At 30.6% G+C, this 22,794-nt stretch overlaps 1 protein-coding gene across 1 annotated transcript in view; it reads right to left on the minus strand.

Moving 5' to 3' along the window:
* Positions 1-22,794, minus strand: part of TECRL (trans-2,3-enoyl-CoA reductase like) — a gene marked incomplete at both ends in the record, with an annotated part of 97,918 nt that overhangs the window by 18,117 nt on the left and 57,007 nt on the right. Inside the window, 5 exons of the mRNA XM_082602039.1 lie at positions 2,209-2,252; positions 8,077-8,149; positions 9,397-9,502; positions 13,813-13,928; positions 21,022-21,125. Of these exons, the coding sequence (XP_082458165.1) occupies positions 2,209-2,252; positions 8,077-8,149; positions 9,397-9,502; positions 13,813-13,928; positions 21,022-21,125 (443 nt within the window). The remainder of the gene's footprint in view (positions 1-2,208; positions 2,253-8,076; positions 8,150-9,396; positions 9,503-13,812; positions 13,929-21,021; positions 21,126-22,794) is intronic.

The raw sequence follows: 22,794 nt of genomic DNA on the forward strand, positions 1-22,794 counted from the left end.
TTCTAGGAGTCTTATGGTGTCATGTCTTATATTTAAGTGTTAAAGCCATTTTGAGTTTATTTTTGTGTGTGGTGTGAGGGAGTGTTCTAACTACAATGATTTACATGATGCTGTCCAGCTTTCCCAACACCAGTTGCCAAAGAGACTTTCTTTTCTCTATTATACATTCTTGCCTCCTTTGTCAAAGATTAATTGACTGTAGGTGTGGGAGCTTATTTCTGGGCTCTTTGTTCTGTTCCATTGATCTGTATGTCTGTTTTTGTGCCAGTACCATGCTGTTTTGATTACTGTAGCTTTGTAGTCTTGTCTGAAGTCTGGGAGGGTTATGCTAGAAGGCCTTTTATATTTGTCATCACAATTTACAATTTTAAAAGAGTCACAGTGGAACTTATGTTGCTTTGAAATGTGGAATTAAAGTTATTACATTTACCTAGTATGTCTGTATTGGACATAGTCTATGCTACTATTAATTGGTATTTGTGTAGTTTGGTGCCTTGGCTCAAATAAGACAGCAACTGTGATAAAGTTTTCCTATTTGCCTAATTCTTCTTGTTATCATTTAATAAATGTTTTCCAGTTGATAATGTATAAAATAGCACTGACTAATAAAGGCATGTATAAGGAGGAAGAATTAGTAAATTACTATGTTAATAAAAAGGACAGAGTTTTTAAAAATCTTTAGGGGAAAGTGTACATAGCAAACTATTAGAATTTTGATTATTTCCAATTATGTCTCTTTTCACTTTTTAAGAAAAATATTATAACTATTATGACATATAGTGTTTTAAGAAGTTAAAATTTTTCTTTCACACCAGAGCCATGGATTTATAACCATATCACATTTGAGAAAAGGGAAGAAATCAGAGTATTATATAAAATGGGAGCTGTGTAAATATTTACAATGAAATAAATTACAGTAAATGAGTTGCCAAAAAAAGTAGGAGATAAGGAGGAAAAATAAAACAATCAGATATTAATCTAAATACATATCTGAATAAATAGCAAGTGTGTGGTTATTATTTTGTTCACTCATCAATTTATTCTTCCATTTGCTCACATTTACTGAGTAGTTAATACACAGAGAACATTAGACTTGGTTCCACATAGGTTAACAATGAAGCCATCAAAATAAATGAATTGCAAGATTGCTGACTATAAACAATATACACACATGGAAAAGTAAAAGGCAGTGATATATTTACAAACAATTTGCTTTAAAATTCTAAATAAAATAATTTGTAATTTATTCAAGCAAGTGGTGATTACACTTGTAAAATACTAGGTGCTAAAAAGATAAAAGCATAACCTGCCCCTCTCACAGCCAACACAGTAGTGGATGTTATTAACTAAATTATTAATTCTATATACATATATATCTATGCATATATACACACACATACACATAGAGGTTCATATGAGAGCTTTTTACGAAGTGTAGTGTATAATTTGTTCCTTGTATGAAATGGTGGTGTATAAGTTGTTCAATACAGACTTCACAAAGGATCTTGTCATGTATGTGAATCATGGGTGTTTATCAATGTATCAGCGACAGGAATAATGAGAGTTAATCTATCAAGGGCAAGAATGAGGGAAAACACGACTAAAGAATGAAATCATGGAGCTATATGGCATGTGGAGCTAAATATATATCTAATAAAATAATTCATTTCAGAAATAATAAAGACTATTTTGTAGTCAGATTGATCTGTATCAGATTCAGACAATGCATATGTGAAATTAAATAGAATGATCTAAAGAATTGGACTGAGGACAAATAGTATAGAGCCCTGTTTCATTCACAAAAGTAGACTTTGTTTTCATTCAGAATTACTTAACAATTATGCCAAAGTTTTCTGCATAATCATCAGGTAGACTTGTAAAACGTTCTGCTCTTAGCAGTTTGTAAGTTGGTAAATGTGCAGACAATTGGAAGAATTACTAAGTTTAATTTTTCCCCAACATTTTACTATATTTCAAATAATTCTAATCATCCTTTATAGATGAGTAGAACATTTTGATGAAAAGATTTAGAGAGCTAATGACTTGACTATGGGAAGTTATTTGATTTATTTAATGTAATGCCATTATGCATATAATATAAAAATAAATCATATTTTCTACATGACAAATCCTTAAATGCAATCTATTTTAATGCTTAATAATGTCACAATTAGAGCATGAATAGCAAATTATATAAATAATACATACCAGAAAAGTGATAGCAGATACTGTGACTTGCCTGTTTCCAAATGCTAGAAAGCAGAAGAAGATGTTATGTAAACACTCATTTTCTGGATTGGCAAACTATAGATATAATTCAGGAAAGGCTTATTGGATATCACTACCCTCTAATAAAAAGTACTATGTGATATGTGATATGTACTCTCTGACCTTTTGGAATGATACTTTTGCAATCTAAAGAGATGACAATATTTTGCTTTCTATGTATACTTTTCTTCCAGTGATGTAATGATATTTAGAATATAAATGGAGTCTATTTATAATTTTTATTATTAAACTCTTTGAAAGCAGATTTAATTTACCTTGTTTGTCATTTTAAAAGCATATTAGTATGACCTAGTGTGTAATTGCACTCAATATCTCTTCTTTTTTAATGTTCAACAATAAAAAGAAAATACTAATAATAGTAATTTTTATTTTTGCATTGATGTTTTGCAAGAGGCAATATTTTAAGTGTTTTATATATTTTCATCATAAAAACAAACACATGAAGCAAATATTATTGTTCTCACCTTACAGTAAAAATTTATACTTTATATAACATGCCAAATCATATAAAGAGTAATGAACAAAATGGAATTTGAAAGAGAGTTCTAAATTCACCTTGTTTATAGTGGAGGATTTGGAATATACAAAAATAATGAGGGCTTCCCTGGTGACGCAGCAGTTGAGAGTCCGCCTGCCGATGCAGGGGACGCGGGTTCGTGCCCCGGTCCGGGAGGATCCCACATGCCGTGGAGTGGCTGGGCCCGTGAGCCATGGCCACTGAGCCTGTGCGTCCGGACCCTGTGCTCCACAATGGGAGAGGCCACAGCAGTGAGAAGCCCACATACCGCAAAAAATAAAAAATAAAAATAAAAATAAAAAAATGAAAAATAAAATTATCTAATAAGCTCATTATCTGTATTAACAGTTGCATTTCTTCTACTTTTATGTAAATTGCATTTATTTATATAAACACATCCACAAATAAAAATTAATGTAATTACTCATTTTGAATCTTGGGTTTTTTATGTAAGAATATATTTAAAGACTTTTACGATATTATTAAATATTTGTGGTCAAAGGTATGATAGAAACTACGTCACAGTGTATAATGTGACTAGTCTTAAAACATTAAATATTATCCAATTGCTGCATAATTAGAATGATTTTAATTTTATAAATAATAGACAGTACTGTTTCAAACATTTTTCCATATAAATCTTTTATTTAAGTTCTATTTCCTTGGGCTAGAAATTTAAGAGGGTAATATAGTTAAATTTTATAAGTATTTATGCATGGATATATGTAAAACATGTACATGTATTGGAAGTTTCGTTTTTATAAAGTGCATATATATTATTATAAAATAAAATATATTAATGGAGATATTTTTGAAAGAGATAAAAGTGTAAAGGGAAAACAAAATTCATCCATGGAAAACCAGTTAATATTCAGATTTTTCCCTTTGGAGATATACATATTTGTTATACACTTTTACCATATTTGATAGAATTATTTTATAATCACTTATTCCCTCAATATTATGTTATACACATTTTGCCATATAATTAAACATTTTTCCTAGCTAAATCATAATAATTAGTTTGTATTCATCTCTAGGGACCATTATTTTTAAACATTTGTATCTACTACTAGGCTAAACTTCACTAATTCAACACTAGTTTTTAGAAATTTATATGGCAGACTGTGTGACTGTGGATAAAGTAATTATAAATAAACACAAATGCAACCCTTATCTTAATAGAAATTATTTTCTGACAAGGAAACAAATACTCATCACATGCTAACAAATGGAAGCATGCAACTTTAATGTGTTACTTAGAAGGATCTATGCAATATTTAATATAAGAGCTAAAAAGAAAGATTTGTTGTAATCAGGGAGATCAGGGAGAACTTTGAGTACATGACTGAACTTTTATCTAAAAAAATGAATAGATATTAACACAGGGATGAGAGGGTTCAGAACATTTCATGCATCAAGACTGTGAAGATATGCCTTTTTCATTTTTTAGTGAGAAAAAATAATGATGTGATAAAAAGGTATTGGGCCAAAGAGTGTAATTTTAAAGTATTTTTATATTTATTTCCAAAAAAAGTTACAAATAATATAATTTGAAACAAACTTTCGAGAAAAAATATTAGAAAGCATTAAAACTTTCTATAATGTTTTTATAATTTGTATAATATTTCACATTTCGATAGGCAAAAATATAGGTCATTTTTCCTTGACTGTTTTTGATACTAAATATTTTTGTATTAAACTTCCTGAACATATGCATTCCAGTTTATGGTTAATGGAATATTCCTGCCATTGGGCAGTCCAATTATGATAATATATTTTTCTTATTTATTTTAAATATTGTTCAAGTATGTAAAGTGACCTCCCTAATGGTATATGCGTTGGAAATGCATACCATATGTTGTTTTTCATTTAAGTACTTTGTGTGTGTAAATGTGCAGATGCTATTTATTTTGTGCAGTCAGATCTGTTGAGAATAGGGCTATAAAAAATGTGAAACTGTTATTGCAGAGAATACAGAAAGAGGTGGAAAAAAAACCCAGTTGATGTAAAGGGCAAAGCACAATGTAAATTATGACAACATAAAAATAACAGAAAATTAATTATCATATCTGTAGTAAGGACAAGATATCCTGAATTAAACACTTGAGTATGTAAGTCAAACGAACATATACAAAGTGAAAGCACAGAAAAATATGATGAAAAAATTAAGCACGCATAAAAAATACAACCACTGTTTCTTTCTTTCTTCTAATTGTGAGGATGAAATGAAGGAAGATTACATTGTAAGCATTCAGGTTTTAAAGAAAATTTTCAAGGGAAATAATTTAAAAATTGGCTCAACTATTCTACAACTCTTAATACCTGAACTTAATGCAGCATATAGTTTGAGTACAGTGTTTTAATATAAAGGAATTTTTAACTTGTTTAATTAGTATGTTTGTTTCATTTTCCTTAAAAAGATTATTTAATAAGATTATAACTACTTGGCTAAAAAAGCTTTGATGTGTACTGTTTACTCTTTTGTCACTTTGTCATTGTCTTTTCTGTAATATTAGCATTTTTACTTTTAGATTCAATAGTTATTTAGGAATAGGTTTTTAAGTATCTAGTTTTAAAATTTTTGTTTAAAATTTTTTTGTACTTATCTATGTTTTCAGGTTTAGTTCATCTCATCTAAAGATAATGAAGTTTGTACCTTTTTTTTTGGATTCCACATATAAGCCTATTTACAAAACATAAGTAGAGTCACAGATGTAGAAAACATACTTATGGTTACCTAGGGGGAATGGGGGGAGGGATAAATTGGGAGATTGGGATTGACATATATACACTACTATATGTAAAATACATAACTAATAAGAACATACTGTATAGCACAGGGAATTCTACTCAATACTCTGTAATGACCTATAAGGGAATAGAATCTAAAAAAGTGTGGATACAGGTATATGTATAACTGATTCACTTTGCTGCACAGCAGAAACTAACACAACATTGTAAATCAACTATACTTCAATAAAATTAATTTAAAAAGTAAAGATAGTGTAGTTTGTACTAGTTCTACTTTGAAGGAACAGCATTGGATTTTTACAACCTAATATATAATCAAAATTTTTAATCTATAAATTCTAATCAAAGAGTTATAAAAGGGGAAGAACAATCTTTAAAAATCTTAGAGATAATGAATGCAAGGATCAAACTTTTTGTAGCATTTATGCAGAAAAGTGAAATTCTAAGGAAAAAATAAAATCTAACAAATGTCATAATCACATGACAAATTAGATCCCATTATTTGCCCGCAATGTGGGCTAATTATCCTAGCGCCCCCCCCCCACTATTGCTATAGACTGAATGGTGCCTCCCAACATTTAGATGTCAAAACCACAACCTTCAATATAATGGTGTTTAGAGATGGAGCTTTTGGGAAGTAATTAAGTTTAGATGAGGTCATGAGGTTAGGGTCCTTTTGATGGGAATTAGTGTCCTTAATAGAAGAGATGCCAGAGAGCTTGCTTTCTCTCTCTCCACTATGTGAGCACACAGTGAGAAGGGAGCAATCTGCAAGTCAGGAAGAGAGCCCCCACCAGGGAACCCAATCTGCCAGCACCTTGATCTTGGACTTCCCAGACTCCACAATTGTTCCAGTTATTTGCTGGTTGTGAGTGAACTGAATAAGAGATGTGCAGTTATCAACCACCATCAGATGTCACTGACCATGATGTGCATCCGTTATTTATAGAGTGATATGTGGACTAAAGAGCTAGCTGCAAAGTTTGTACTTTGTGCAATTGCAATTAGCATATGTGGTAACTGAATTTGAAGCATGGTTTTAGGGGCTGGTATTATTTAAATAAACCATAAAAACTGAAATCCATGCATATCAGAGCCATGCAAAGCATGCAGTACCTGTACATGATATTCACTCTCCACTTGGAATAGGTATTGTAATGCTCTATATATTTTCACATTATTTGAGTCCTCCTTACATCATATTCATTTAAGAGTCTTAAGCACAGTAAAATTAAACTTTCAGAGCCTTATTTTCCTAATATATAGTGGGGAATATTAACACTTACATAATAATATTGTTTCCAATTACAAAAGAAATAGCAATTTTACAGTTCTTGACAAACAATGTGTTCCATAAATATTTTGCATATATTAACACAGTTAACCTCTATTATTTTGTATCAATATATGAATGTAGCATTTTTCAGAGGCTCCTCTTTTTAAACATACTATGGATAAAAAATATTTTTAAAAATTTTTCTGTTCATGTTCTAAAGTTAGAAGGCACATCTTCTGTTAAAATATTTTTAAAAATCAGTTAGAGTTTTGTGAGATCAGGGAATTTTCTCCTTCAGTATTCATAGTTAATTTGTTAGTATTTAGAAGAGTTAAAGTTCTGAACATTGCAATCATTTACTGTGATTGCTGAATTAGATTTGCTGATTTTGGCAAAAACCCTGAATAATATAATTCTCTGTGTCATTGCTTCAAGAAAAGATATTAATTTATTTTAATGACTTTAAGTTTTATGTTATTTTATAAAATCTAAAATAAAGCTTGAATACATCATTTATATCCATTTATTTTCAAACTTTATAAACTAGAAATAGACCACAAAGAATAACTCTCAGTTAAATATGAAATGTCAACACATAACACTAGGGCTCTGCTGTGTGTGCCTTGTGAGCTGCAATAAAAGCTGAGAAGAGAAAGGTCCACAGAAGATAAAAGAAATGGAATTCTTTGATCAGGACAGGTATGTTTCCCCCAAGATTAGGAACTGAGGATTTAGATTTGGTTCCAGTGTGCAGTTCGCTAAATTGCTTCATCTGAGTCAAGGGACAAGACATTTAATAAAGTTATAAATAGGGAACAATATGTCGCAGGAAAAAAAGCCTCTATGTTTTTTTTCTTTTGAAGTTATATTTAAAAGAATAATTTATTTATTTTAAAAATCCTGATGGTTGTACATGATTATGTGATTGTATGGCATGTTTCTTTTTCATCTTTACTCTTTCATTTTACTATCTGTCATTTTGAAGGCTTATAATCAACTTACATTTTTTGCTAGAGTTTCTATGGAAAGAAATTAAATCAAAATATGTCAGTCAAATTTGGTCTTTTAAGCCTACATAAAAATTTAATGGAGTATTATGAAAGCAATTTAAAATTGACATTTTTTCATTATTTTCTTATTCCTTTATATGTGCCATGTCGTTCATCATTTCTATGTAGTTTAGAACAGAGTTTTGATGTTGGCAATTTAGTATGGGTATAGAAGAATAAATTCTACATACATGGTGGTGTATACCATGGGTGATTAATGTAGTAGGCAATCCAAGAAGTGAATCCCCAATAAAAGGCACAACTCTACAAATAAAACAAAATAAAAGTTAGGGAATATATATATATATATAATATATATCACATCATTTGAAGTCACCCCATACATTTATATGTCACACTGCAGCATTTTGGTATAAAAAATTTTCTAAGCTAGTTAAATGAAATGCTTCTTCATTCAGTCAAGTAGTATTTTAAAATTACCTATTTGATGTCACTAAGAAAATGCATTTCTTTGCTCAACACTTGTTAATATAAATGAGGATTTAGGATATAGAGAAATGTAATGATGTATTTTATGAAGATTTTTCAAGAATAGCTTTGTCTAGCAAGTAGTAAATAGGAGTGAAGTTATAAAAATAATAAATAACTATTTTCCAACAGTAAATGAATAAAAGAATGAATTATTTAATCATTAGTAGTAATGCTTCTTGATTGATTATAGAGGGAAATGGCCTGGTTTTAGGTGTACTAGGCTATGATGCTGATCTTACATGACGAATTTTAATACCTTCTCTCAAAAGAGAAACTAGTCTAAATGATTTTTTGAGGTTTGTAAAAGTTCTAGAGTTTACTGTTTCATTATAATGACAACAATGGAATGTCTGCTTGTTGAAATTCTAAGAAAACAGATATTTGCTAAAACTCAGGAATATTTTAGTGAAGAAATAATTCATTCTGAAACTAAATTTTAAATTGGAAAAAAATTAAAATAAATTTTAATTTGAATTGAAAAACTGAATTGCACCATGTTATCTAACGTACATTTCCATTTCAATGTTCCAGAACATTTCCCATTTTCTTGATAGTTAATTGATGGTTAATAATGTTTGTATTTACCATTTGGGGGAAGAGCAAAGATATTGGCATTACACTGACACCAATCACAAATATAGGGTGTAGCATCATCATTTTAATCACACAAATGTATATTTATAAGAGGGTTTATATATGAAATTCTTCCTCTTCAAGTGGCACTTAATCTGAATTCAGTGCTAAGTATTTCCAAACTTAAAGGTGCCTAAAAGTATGTAACTTGTAATGTAAGGTCATGCCAAATATTTTATGTGATGTTATTGGTTGAGGGCAGCTCCAATGAAATAGATCGCTCAGGAAAGGGCATTTCAGGAGCAGAATGTTTAAGATATGCTGATAAAACTGAATAGAAAAATCTAAGCTTGAGAGAAATAAACATGATTTAATGATGATGTAGATGATCCAATACATAAAATTTCTCAATAACAATTAAAATTACAAAATATATCAGTTCCCACCTTTATCAAATTTTTCAAAGGTGTATGTCCTGCAGAAACCTTGTGAACAAATAAGGTTTCCAAAAGGTATCGGATATAATGTATACAATGACAGAAGCAGGCCAAGCTAGAAAGAAAATAAAACACAAACACATTAAATTCCCTTCCAAAAATCTGGGTCACTTTATACATAAGATATTTTAATTTTTTTTTTTTTTAGTTTACTACAACTTTCTTTTTCTTTTTTTTTTATTTTCTTGTTTTTTTATGTTGACCATTTTTAAAGTCTTTATTGAATTTGTTACAATATTGCTTCTGCTTTATGTTTTGGTTTTTTGGCCTCGAGGCATGTGGGATCTCCCTGACCAGGGATTGACCAGGGATTGAACCCACATCCCTTATGTTGGAAGGCAAAGTCTTAACCATTGGACTGCCAGGGAAGTCCCTTTTTCTTATTTTTGAAGTTACATCTTTTTTAAAATTAATTTTTCCTGGAGTATAGTTGATTTACAATGTTGTGTTAGTTTCTGCTGTATAGCAAAGTGAATCAAATACACATATACATATATTCACTCTTTTTTAGATTCTTTTCCCATATAGATCATTATAGAGTATTGAATAGAGTTCCCTGTGCTATACAGTAGGTTCTTATTTGTTATCTATTTTATACATAGTAGTGTGTATATGTCAATGCCAATCTTTCAATTTATCCTTCCCCCACTTTTCCCCCTTGGTAATCATAAGTTTGTTTTCTACATCTGTGACTTTATTTCTGTTTTGTAAATAGGTTCACTTGTATGCTACAACTTTCAATTTATCAGGAAATATTGTTTCTGGTAACCAAAACACAAGTTCTTTTGATATTTTTATTATAGAAAATTTCTAAATTTATTTAATAATAAAAGTACTGTAACAACAGTTTCTATAAATTTACTTCTGATGAGTCTCAAGATATTTCATAATAACAGTCATAAACTGTATGTTCACATCTGCCCAAGGAATATATATATATAAATATAATAATTGTAAATATGCTCATATCAATATGCCTTAAGATTGAAGCAGAAAATTTACAACTTTAAAAGTATTCAAAACATACTTACAGTGCATTTGACATTTTATAATATTCAAAATACTTTTTTCATTGTTTGATTGTCCTTTAGCAAGTACCATAGACTGAAAAAGTTCAAATTTCCTTTCCTATGGAGTCAATGCAGCTTTTGTTTTGTTTAGTTTGTTTTATGTTTGGTCTTTGACTGCCTAACATATTGCAGTATTTTGTGTTGCTTTGTTTTTGTTACTATTCTAACATATCACCTCTTCTTGTCATTTGTATAACTAATATTTAAAAAGTAAATGTCAAATATGATTTATAGAAGCATGTTTTCTTGTTTATATTTAAAATATATTTTTATTAAAATATGCACCTATTTCATTATAAATAAACCTGGAAAACTTCAAAAACTATAATTGTTTTTCAAGAAAATCAATAAGGATCAAAGACTGTATACTTAAATGTATAAAGGTTAAGCATAAAAATAAGCATTTCATTTACAAGATGTAAAATCAAACATTGAGTCTACACTGTAAGTTTATATTAAACACAATGAATTAATGATTTCTGGTATTAATAAGAATGACTTTAGGGAAAACAAATAATCAAACAAAAACAAACCAACCTGGCTAAATCATTAGGGAATATATCATTATTCATTAATTCATAAAAATATAATTGTGCACCTATTATGGGAGAGACATGTTCTGTGTGATGTGTATATCTAAGAACAATAGACAAATCCTGAAAGAAGTGAGAAAACAAAGTGTAGATATTTGGGGACAGAGCTTTCTAGACAGTAAGAGAAGCAAAAACAAACATCCTGATATAAGAGGTTGCATGTGGGTTCAAAGGACTGGTAAGAGAATCAGCATCTCTCTTAACTTGGTTCTTTTTCAGAATATTTATATAAATACTTGAGTAGTAGAATTTTCCATTTTGTAAGAAAGCAGAAAAATTATCTTATGCCCAGCAATGTAGCAGAGCACTAAATGAGAAATTTTAATTTAAACTATGATTAAATTAGTTCACATATTTAATTTATATTATACCATTAGGGCATAGATATTAGCATAGCAGCTAGCTATGACTTAATATCTGGATATATACCACTTTGCACATTATTGGACTTTGCACTTACCAAGTCTGATTTCATTCCAAAATATTCTTTCTATTTAATTATGGTTGACTTCCCTTCAAACATCAACTCTTTCTCTTTCCAGTGCTAAACTAATTGAACATCCATAAATAGGCTTGGGTCTCTTTTTCCCAAATATAATATTTGAAAATATCTTATGTTTCATCAAGTAAGTTTCAAGGTATGAGGGCTGTGAAAGAAGACACTTTATAGAGCTGCAAGGGAGGCAGTGTACCAGGTTTCTGTTGAGGAAGAATATGAAGGCAATATTCAGATAAAAGGTTGACAATATAAGAAATTTTGCTAACAGTGGATTTTGAATTGCAGAGGGCACAGTGGAAGGATTCCAGGACTTGAGAAGGGCTCAGGAAAGGCAACAAATAGAAGATTTTAGAGTTTTTTTAGATGGAGTGTGGTATATGAGGGATGACCTGACCTCTACTAGACATTTAAATTTCAAAAGTAGTTTGTGTGTTTGTGTGTATCTCCTCTGAATGATTTAATATAAACTTCACATATTTGCTCCTTAGGAAGAATGTGGAACAGATACATTTATCACTGAGATGTTATAAAACATTCTGTGTTTGTGTTTAAGAATAATAACCAAGTATCTGTCAATTCCTTTGAGAATGCTGCTGAGAAAAAAAAAAGTGTTCTTTTTTCATGCTGTGATATATATCTGGTACACATATATATGTTTGATCTAAAAAATGAGGGCAATTACATTCTCTTATGAACACTCCACCCCAGACTCTTTCTAAATGAATTGGACATTCTCTTAACTTAAGAAAAAGAAAGGTAGACTTTAACATTCCAAAAGGCCCTGAGCAAATTGTCAGATACTGACCTGACTATGATCCCTGAGATCCAATCTCCCCTTGCTTCTCTGTGCCTGTGCTCTACTAGCTTTCTGTCTGCTCCTACAAAGCATCAAACTGCTATGTACCACAGATAATTTCCATATGAAGATTCCTCAGATTTACTAGTTAAAATCTGACACGTCCCTTCAGAAAACAAAGAAAAATGTTCAAATATAACTTTCGTAGAAAAGCCCGTCTCAGAACTCACATCCAGATCAGGTTCCTCTGTTTTTATACTCTAAAAGTGCCTAATGTAAAATAAATTTTCATGTAACTGGTTCATGTATTTATTCATTCAGAACATTACTATTGAGTATTTTTTATAAATCAGGTAATGTGTTAAGCAGCAAAATTGACTGAACACCAAAAGACACCCATTATAGAAATTAAACTCTATAGAGGGAAAGACACAAATGACTATGTAAATATATAATTCTAAAGTAATAAATTGTATAAAGGAAAAACATTTTAGTAACGTATTTCTCATTGAAGGAATAGGAATGGCTAATACTAAGTAATATTGTGCTCTATTTGAAGTTTGAAAAAAATAAAGAAGAGGGAGGCAATGGAGGAAGGATGGAGGAAGAGGGATGGTGTCTAAGGGCATGGTAAGTATCAGGACAAGAAAGGTGGTAATTGTGGCTGGAGTACAGAATTAAGAGTGAAGGAAAGACAAATCTGAGATGAGAAATCCAGGAGTCAAATTATTCTCTGTCTTCTAGCATCCTTATGACCTGAATTTTGCTTCTTAATTCACTTAGAGTTTAGTCATTTGCCCAGGTTCCTTTTTTTTTTTTTTAACAAATTGGTAACTCTACATGTCAACATAGCATCTTGAATGATTATTCATTCTCTTTAATTTGTTATTTGATATGAAGAGAGAGAGAGAGAGAGAGAGAGGGAGACTATTTCCACAATACGTGAAGAACTATAGCTATATATTCTGCTTTGATAACTGTCCTGGTTAAAAGTAAAATTTGATTTTGTAATTTTTAAAACCTTTTTCTTCCAGTTTATTAGTTCAGTCATTATTTCTTTTCTATGCAATGTTGCCCATGTTTTTAGAGAAGTATTAATATTTTGAGTCCTATATATGGCCTCTCAACTTTTTAATATTAAGCTTTTCTCTTGTTGATTGTGATCATAATTAACTGAAATTACCTCTGTTTTAAGGTATACTTAAAGTGTTAAGTATATTAAGTAATAGTTCCTGTTTATAAACTTAAAAGTTGGCATGCATACATTACTTCTTGTTATCTAAAATATATTACCCTAAAACTGAATCCACTATAATTGCATTTACAAAAAGTATTTATTAGCATAATATCTGTGTACTAGTTTGTCTCCTCCTTAATCTATATGTTCCATGTATATGTATTACTTACTGTACCACTGGGTGACGTAATCTTCTAGAGCTTTCTTTCATGTCATATATATATGGAATCCTCAAATAAAAGAGGAGATATATTAGCAGAGGTCCTGTGTATTCAGCCAAAAATACCTAAAAAAAGAAGGTGATTTAGATTAACAGTACATTTTATAGATATGATTAAGATTTACTTAGGACCATAATAAACATGTCCACAGACTTAGCCTGCTACATAAATTGTGAAATGGACAGGTGAGCATCTATTCTTGAAAAAGAACTAAATTAAGTGCTATCGCAAATAGCAAGAAGTCTTCCTTGGAAGAAGTATCCAAGTGTTAAGGAAAAGGACAATCATAAATGGTTAATTTAACTAAAAATATTGAACATAATGATTTCTTCATAAATAGTACACAGGAATTTTTATTTAATCACACAATCATAAATGCATTTCTCATGTCTCTCCAGCCCCATACAAATGAATCTTTTGTGTTAACTGTCTTTGTCATTGAATGGAATGGGAAATAGTTTCTCTTTCTTTCTTTTAATCTTTTTATGGCCATGTCATTTTGAACTCAATTGATTTGACACTTATTCAGATTGAAATAATTTACTTCTCTCTTTTGGAAATTTTAGATTAATTCTAATGAGTCTGAGTGAGTAGTTTTATAAGATTGACTTCTGAATTCTGGAGCTAAGTGGCAACCATGTATGTGGAGAGAGATACGCAATCCACAGAGAGACAACCATAAAAATTGGAAAGATAATTGAAAATGAGACCTTGTGATTGCAGAAAGATAATTGACTTGTTTTCTAATAGTTTTCTGAATCTGGTGACTGTCAATTATTTGGTTTTATTTTGATGCTAAAACCAGGTTAAAGTCACATTCTGAAAATTTCAGACAAAAAAGCAAAAATAATTTCCCCTACGGGTGTTCAAAGAGAAGAGAAAGAATACAAACATAACAATGATAAATTCGACTGCCATTACTACTTTGCTTTGTCTTTGCCAATTTTCATCATTTTTCTAAGGTAGGAAACTTGAAGTTGTACATATTTTGCTCAAAAATACAGGTGATCACATTGATTATTAATTATGCTCTTATCTCTGGTGTTAATTTTGTGTAGCTACATGGTTAAAATATATGATTTATTCACATACATATATAATTACATATATATGTATATATACACATGTATAAATAGCTATTTATACATGCAGGTTTCTTCAGTTATACTTTTTAAAAATGATATTTATTATCTCATGATGCAAGAACGACGTTTATATGAGGATAAGAACAGTGCAACATCTGATAAATTCAGTATTAAAGTGACATTTTTACTTAGAGAAGAGACTATATTAGTTTATGGCATACAACATTCCTGATTATTCAGATATGGAATAAAAATATTTACCACTTTTGAATGTCTGATAATAGAATCTAGTTAATAATACTCTAGAATAATTAGGATAGTGATTGTTTTATTACAACAAAAAGTTTAAAATATCTATTTCAATGCCTCTGACCTAGTCAAGTCAATTTTGAGCAAGTTCTATTGTAATATGTCAAAAATGAAAAATGTTGTATGAGTGACCAAATGTCACTCTTTATTAAGTTAGTAAAAATGTTATCACAAATATGAAACTTTTTTGGATCAGAGAAAATTAAACTACAATCTTATCTCCATCATCTCCTAAAAAAATCAGGGGAGCCTGCTAACTTACAATAATATGTTGTAGAAGACCCAGCATTTTATCACAAATATTGTTCATGCTGAAACATGGGGGTTAAAAGAGTACCAAAGTATGAAGGATACATCCGGACCTGAAAAAACTGGAGGATAGTAAGAAATAACTTTTAGACAATGCATCTTTCAAGCAAAATGTCTATTTGGGTGCAGATAGAAGGAATAGAGATGTTTGATTACATTTAGGAAGTAATCAGAAAATAGATTTAGAGTAAAGAAAAACAAGAGCCATGTAGAGAAATATTAATAAAACAGACTTCTGAAACAGGAATTGCTCTTCTTCTACCAAAAAAAGAGAGTAAAAACAAGACTAAAGCCAAAATAAACATACAAACATATGTATTTACAGGTATACAGCCTAAGCAAAGCAGGTGAATTTACAAAGACTGGGAACTCCATAATCCAAAAGTTTAATAGAGATTCTATATTCAAAATAAGCAGATGCACTTTCTTTTTACTTTGAAGATATATACTACTTTTAAATTCCAATTTATTTCTGACATCAAGTTATTTTCATGCTTCTCCTTATAGAAAGTTCTCTGTTTTAAACTAGGTGTTGCTTTAAATGTAAAATCCATTATTTCTACTAGGCAAGCTATGTAATTGGGATTTTTGGAGCTTCTGTGGAATATTCAAATTGGTGTATGTCTAAATTGAAAAGGAAGAAGGCAATAAGCTGTTTAGAGAATATAAATTGTAACATTCAGCTGCAAATGTTGTGAACTGATTAAGACCCTTGTACTCAGACTGCACTTAATGTATTTCATTCTCCTTTATTTTTTTTTTTTAGTCCTGTCATTATTAGGGTGGTGTTGGCTTTAATTATTTTCTGAAATAGCAATTGACAGTCAAAATAAATTGCACATTTCACAGTTGTTGGAAATTGCTGACAAAAATAAAGTAGTGCCAACCTTAATTTTCCAAAGATAGGAGAGCTACTAAGTAAAATTACAAAAACATTTCCCAGTAGTAATATCACTTTTTACTCAGTGAATACTATTGAAGCTAATATGATACTAGAATTTTTTTAAAGAAAAATTAACTATTATATGCATAACATATAACAGAGAATTATATTCCCATGTTATTCAAACATATTCCCATGTTATTCAAACAAACCATCCTAATGAGATCAGCAAGAAAAATTGATTGAAATGTTTTTCAGGCTCCAAAGAGCTACTGAGTCACTGAAGAATTAGAAGGTCAAGATGTTTTAAATGGAGCTCCAGAGTAGTGATTGACCTGGGATATGAAGCTTGGTAACAGCCTGATAAAAAGACCAAATCTTTTGAGGGTGCTTGAGAATGGAAGTACAAAAATTATTGCTTGGTATCTTTCAAAGACAGAGGTGGCTCTGTAAAATCTCCAGGATTTGGGCCGGGATCTAGAAGAGTTACAAATTAGGAGTGAAGATGAGGCAGAAATAGATCTGTCTTCATAGATACTGAAGCTCAGTCTGAAATCATTTCAATCATGAATTGGAATGAGATGACCTGTACACAATAGTGCCATTAGTCCATGTGCAGAATGATAGATTATCTTTGAAAGACAATAACATCATCTTAGGCCTCAAGTTATCTTTAAATTTAGTCACATAAATTTTCCCACACTAAGTCAGAAATATGAAGGTATACAAGGAGTGAAGATATTGTGACCATAACCGAAGGACATTGAAAACAGGAGAACTAAAGATTCACATAACAGAATTATCAGTTAGATTTAGAAAACAATCTTTTAATGTTCAAAGAAAAATAAAAGGTTGAGAATTTAGGCAGATATTTGAAAACTCTGGAAAGAAAAGTATGAAAATGTAATATGAATCCCAGAAGGAGAATATAAAGAGAATAATAGAGAATCAAAAGATGACAAGATTATGCTAATTTTTCAAATTAAATATATATCAAACCATAGACTCAGATAACACATAAACCCAAAGCAGGATAAATATAAAACCACAATCATAACTATGTACACCATAATCAAACTTCTGATAATCAAACAAAAGTAGAATTTTAAATAAGCCAGGGAAAAGACTTAAGGAGTACAGTAGACTTTTCAACAAAAACAATGGGAGTCAGAAGTCAAAATAATGCAATTTTGTGAAATAAAGACAAAAATAATTGCCAACATGTATTTTTTTCTGCAAAAGTATTCTCTAAGAATAGAAGTTAAATAAGTTCAATAAATACATTTTAAGATGATCAATAATTGAGAGAACTCATCAAGGACAGAACCAGATTAAAGCATTAAAAGTGTTTTTAAGGAAGAAGGATAATGGTACCAGTTGTAAGCTCAGTATTAGAAGGAAAAATGAAATTGCAGTAAAAAGGATAAATCTAAATAAAGATTGGCCATGTGATATTATAGTAGTAGATTTTAACTTTAAAGTATATAATTAAAATATATCACAGTAATAGAAAAGTCAAGAGGAGCCTAAATACCTTAAAGGTATTCAACTCTCTGTGAAGTATTTTCACATTAATAAACAAACAATTTTTATTAGTATTTAATATTTTAAAGATGCACATTGTAATCTCTTGGGTAATCACTAGAGTTAGTGAAAGATAAGATATAACAACCAAAATACCAGAGAGGCTAATAGAAAAGATAGTATGACAATTAATCCATATGGAGTAAGAAAAAAAAATCAAAAAGTAGATTATAGGACACATGAGGCAAATTAAAAATAAACATTAAGTTTGACAATTAAAAATAGATAATTCTTTAGAATAAAAAACTATGATTAAAACATAAAATATTAAACTATTAGAAGAACTCATAAAAGAAAAACTCCTGGGCCTAAAGCTAGGCAAAAGTTTCTTACATATGATAGTGAAGGCAAGATCCTTAAAAGAAAACATTACTAAATTAGGTTGCATTAAAATTGAAAACTTTTTGTACAACAACAAAAGTCCTGTTAATAGGGTGAAAAGACTAGTTAAAACTGAGAGAAAATATTTGCAAACCATGTATCAGACAAAGGACTTGTATGTAGAATATAAAAGTTACTCTTAAAACTCAACAGTGGTCCCAGAGAAATAAAAAACTATGTTCATACCAACACCTACACTCAGATAGGTAGTAGCTTTATTTGTAACAGCAAAATACTGACAACCAGTCAAATGTCTGTCAATGGGTGAATAATTAAACAAACCCTGTTACATACATACAACTGAATATCACTCACCAATAAAATGAAGCTAAGTATTGATATACATGCAACAGCCAGGATGGATCCCAAGGGCACTATGCTTAGAGACAAATAAACATCAATCAAAAAATATTTGATTCTGTTTATATAGCAATTGCCACATGACAGAAATATAGAGTTGAAAAACAGATTGGTTGTTGCCCCAGGACAGGAAAAAGAGTGTGTGAATACAGAGGGGTAATATGAGGGAGTTCCTTTGTGGGAATGAATAATTCCGTATCTGATTTTGGTGGTGGATACATGAATCTATGCAAGAGATAAATTGCATAGGACTATATACACACATGAATGAATATAAAAATGGTGAAAACTGAATAAGATCTTTAGTTAATAGGATTTGTATGATGGGGATTATTATATTATTATAATAAACCTTTCTCCTAAGTCTTCCAATAAGTTCCATGAGGCAAGAATTTTCTCAATATTCTGTAACAAACACTTATTTCATGAAAAATATTATTAAAATCTTAATTTTGACTTCGCTAAATTAAAGAGATTATTTCTCACAAAAAGAATACTTATGATAATTCTTTTATTATAGGAGTACATTTTAATATTTTATGAATGTGCAACAATGTTATGTGTGGTAAAATATTGCTTTTATTGTATAATTTGGTTGATATAAAGTGGGTGTGATTGCAATATAATGTGTATATTTTTAGCATTTAATAGGACTGATTCATTTGGAGCAAAAGAGTGTGGGAACCATAGGGTTGATTTTAAAATAGCCAGCCTATTTTCAGAGTTCTCTTTGTCACCTAAATGACTTTCTTCCCAAATAAGCTATAATTTTCTAGTACAATTGTCATAGAATTCTACCTTAGCACTTTTTCTCCTCAGTGCTTATCCAAATGCTGCAGCTGGAATTTCTTATGAACTCACAGTTATTGTCACTCACTCTGATACTACTTCTGTAGACAGAATTCCCTTTTCATCATAAATGTGGACAAAGACTGTGAATATTTTAACCTTCAAAAATCAAAATCTGCTAGTCTAAAGTCTCTTTTAGCAAAGGTCTGTAGATATCACATTTAAACATTAAGCCCTTTGCTTATATGATGCATGTATTAGTATGTTGTTTTGTCAACATTATGATATACTTCACAAGGGTTCAGAATACTATAAACTCAGTTTTTAGTGCAACAAATTAGTACTCAAAGGCTCAGAAAATCTTGGAAACTAAAGGAACCATTTAACCAAACACACTAAAATAATTATCTAAATACAGGAAGATAATGTATGTTAAAGGAGAAATTGCTGGAAAAGTAAAGCATGTGACAACATTTTGATTAATGAATGTAAACTGGAATTTCTCCATTTGAGAATTAAGTAACAATGTATAAATTATCCTGTGTCTGTAATAATTTAAAAAATTGATTGTTTAACTATAAAGGGAAAACTCAAAGCACTCTGCTGGCAAAAGAAAGCCATTTTGAATAGAAAATATTTAAAAAGTAACCATATCACAAATATGAAATAGAATGTAATCAGAAAAAAAAAACTTTAAAAGGTTGAACAATATAAAAATAGGTTTAATTTAATTGAATAATAGAATGATTGCACTAGTCAAAATTATTTATCAGATTAACTCCTTAACTGCCTGTCACTAAATATCACGTAGATTCATAGCTTATTTCTACTGAAGGTATTCCATCCATCTATTCCATTACTCATGAATACGTCAATACTTGTGAAGTAGTGTCAAGTATTTTATGTTTCTTAGTCCTCCTGTTTTTTAATATGGTCTTCATTCTTCTAATGTTATTGGATTCAGTTGCCACCACTTTGAAAACACCTCCTTCAAGAAAGTCAGAAGAATGCCCCACCTCTGAGAACACAAAGAAGTCTTACTACTTCACTCTCAGTCTTTAAAATGTCCTCCCCACTGACTTGGAATATTTTTTATTGAATATTCTCTCTCCACTCTTTCCAAACAAATGGGTCTTCATTATCCCGAGGCTCTTAGAAGGAAAAGTTGAAGAAACACTATGTAACTGACAAAGCATAGGGAAAGCAGAAAGCCATCGGTCATAAGATAGATAGACATTTAAAAAGGGATTTATCCTCCTTCTTTCAACCATGTATTTTCATCTCTCCAAATCTTGAATGGAAATTTGGCCACTGATCATAGTAAGAATGGAAATTTTAAAATACCTTTAGTGCAATATTTTGTTTCACTATGAAATTATTTGACAGAAAATGTCCTCTATGTCAACAAATTATGTCAAAATGTGGGACATGTTTATTGCATTTCAAATCGATACTTACTGTAGTCCAACTGACTTGTTGACCTAGGTCTGTAAAATAAAGTGTGACAATGGAGGAAGATGCAACACTTTGAATGGTTATGTAGTCCTTCAAAAAGGGCCCACCTTAAACAACAAGGAAATATCATTTTAATACAATTTCAAAGCATAATGATAAATAATTTTAATGTGAAACCAGTGAAAGCTAAGGATGAATTTTACATAGAAATTGCAATTTACAGTAAATCTTTAAAGTAAGATAACGTGAATAAACCCATTTTATAAAATATATCTGGCAAATTTTCAAATACACAGTGGTTTCCCAATGCTATTTAAACAAAGTACAGACTACCACTAGCTACTATCATATTGTGTTCTGAGAAAATGTAATATTAGGTGATATCATAATCAACTATGATACAAGGTATTTTTAAAGTATAATTTTGTGTGCCAGTAGATATACATATCAACTGTTCTATAAATTATTTTATTATAAGATAACTTATTTGGAGTAGAATGATTTTAAAAGTCATTGCAAAGCACCTGGATATAGGCATGATTCACCTTTTTAAAAGATGGTTATGGGTGCTGTGTGGTAACTGGGAAGAAAGGGAGCAAGATTACTTAGGAGGAAAAAAAATTCGTCAATCAGGGTATGAGGTTTGTTTGGATTAACATGGCACTGATGGAAATGTTAAAATTTCATCAATCCCAGACATATTTTGAATTTAGAGCAGGTTCAACTTGAGAGAAAAAAGGATTCAGTGAGATACAGGCAGTGCTTATATTTTTGACCTGAGCACTTAAGTGCATTGTAATCTCATTAACTGTCATGAAGAAGATTGAGGAAAGAGCAGGATATTGGGTGAAAATGAAAATTTCGGTTAGGGTGTATTTAGTGTGTGATATCTATTAGACCTGCAAGTGGGAACTGTCAAGTAGGCAGTTGGGTAGCTCTGTAGATTATTTAAAAGTCATTAACAGTAAAAGCCATGGGGCATGATGAGATTATTTATGCATTCAGTTTGAAAAGAAAAGATGGAAACTAAGACTGAGATTTCTAGCACTCCAGGCTTTTGAAGTAAGAAGACATATATATTGCAAAGGTTACTGAGAAGGAATTCTCATTAAATAGGAGGAAAGTAAACAGAACATGTCAGAAGATGTGTAAGGGAAATGTTCTGTTCTTAAAAATAAACACTAGGTAAGTCTGGCAAGTGTGTCCTGAAGAATATGTACAAAGATGTCCTTTTTAGCACTGTTTGTAATAGCAAAACATTGTAAAAAAATCTTGTGTTCATAAATGAGATATGGATAACTATATTTTGTTTTATTTTTTTCATTTTTTAAGATAATTTATTTTTATTTTTTTAATATTCTGTACAGTATACTGTACAGAAAGAAAAATGAGTAGATTAGAGCCATATGTACCAACATGGATGTATCTCACAAGTATAATGCTATTAGTGTTGCTGTTTTTTTTTTTTTTTTTTTTGCGGTACGCGGGCCTCTCACTGTTGTGGCCTCTCCCCTTGCAGAGCGCAGGCTCCGGACGCACAGGCTCAGCGGCCATGGCTCACAGGCCTAGCCGCTCCACGGCATGTGGGATCCTCCCGGACCGGGGCACGAACCCATGTCCCCTGCATCTGCAGGCGGACTCTCAACGACTGCGCCACCAGGGAAGCCCCTGTTGTTGTTTTTATTTATATTATAGCTTATGCTAATCTATTTGTGATTTATATTATCTTCAGTCGTGTACAGGTTTCATTTATTCTCTATTATTGAAAGAAAGAGT

The sequence above is a fragment of the Mesoplodon mirus genome (genome assembly GCF_964341445.2).
Source record: "Mesoplodon mirus genome assembly, chromosome: 2".
Taxonomy (NCBI): domain Eukaryota; kingdom Metazoa; phylum Chordata; class Mammalia; order Artiodactyla; family Ziphiidae; genus Mesoplodon; species Mesoplodon mirus.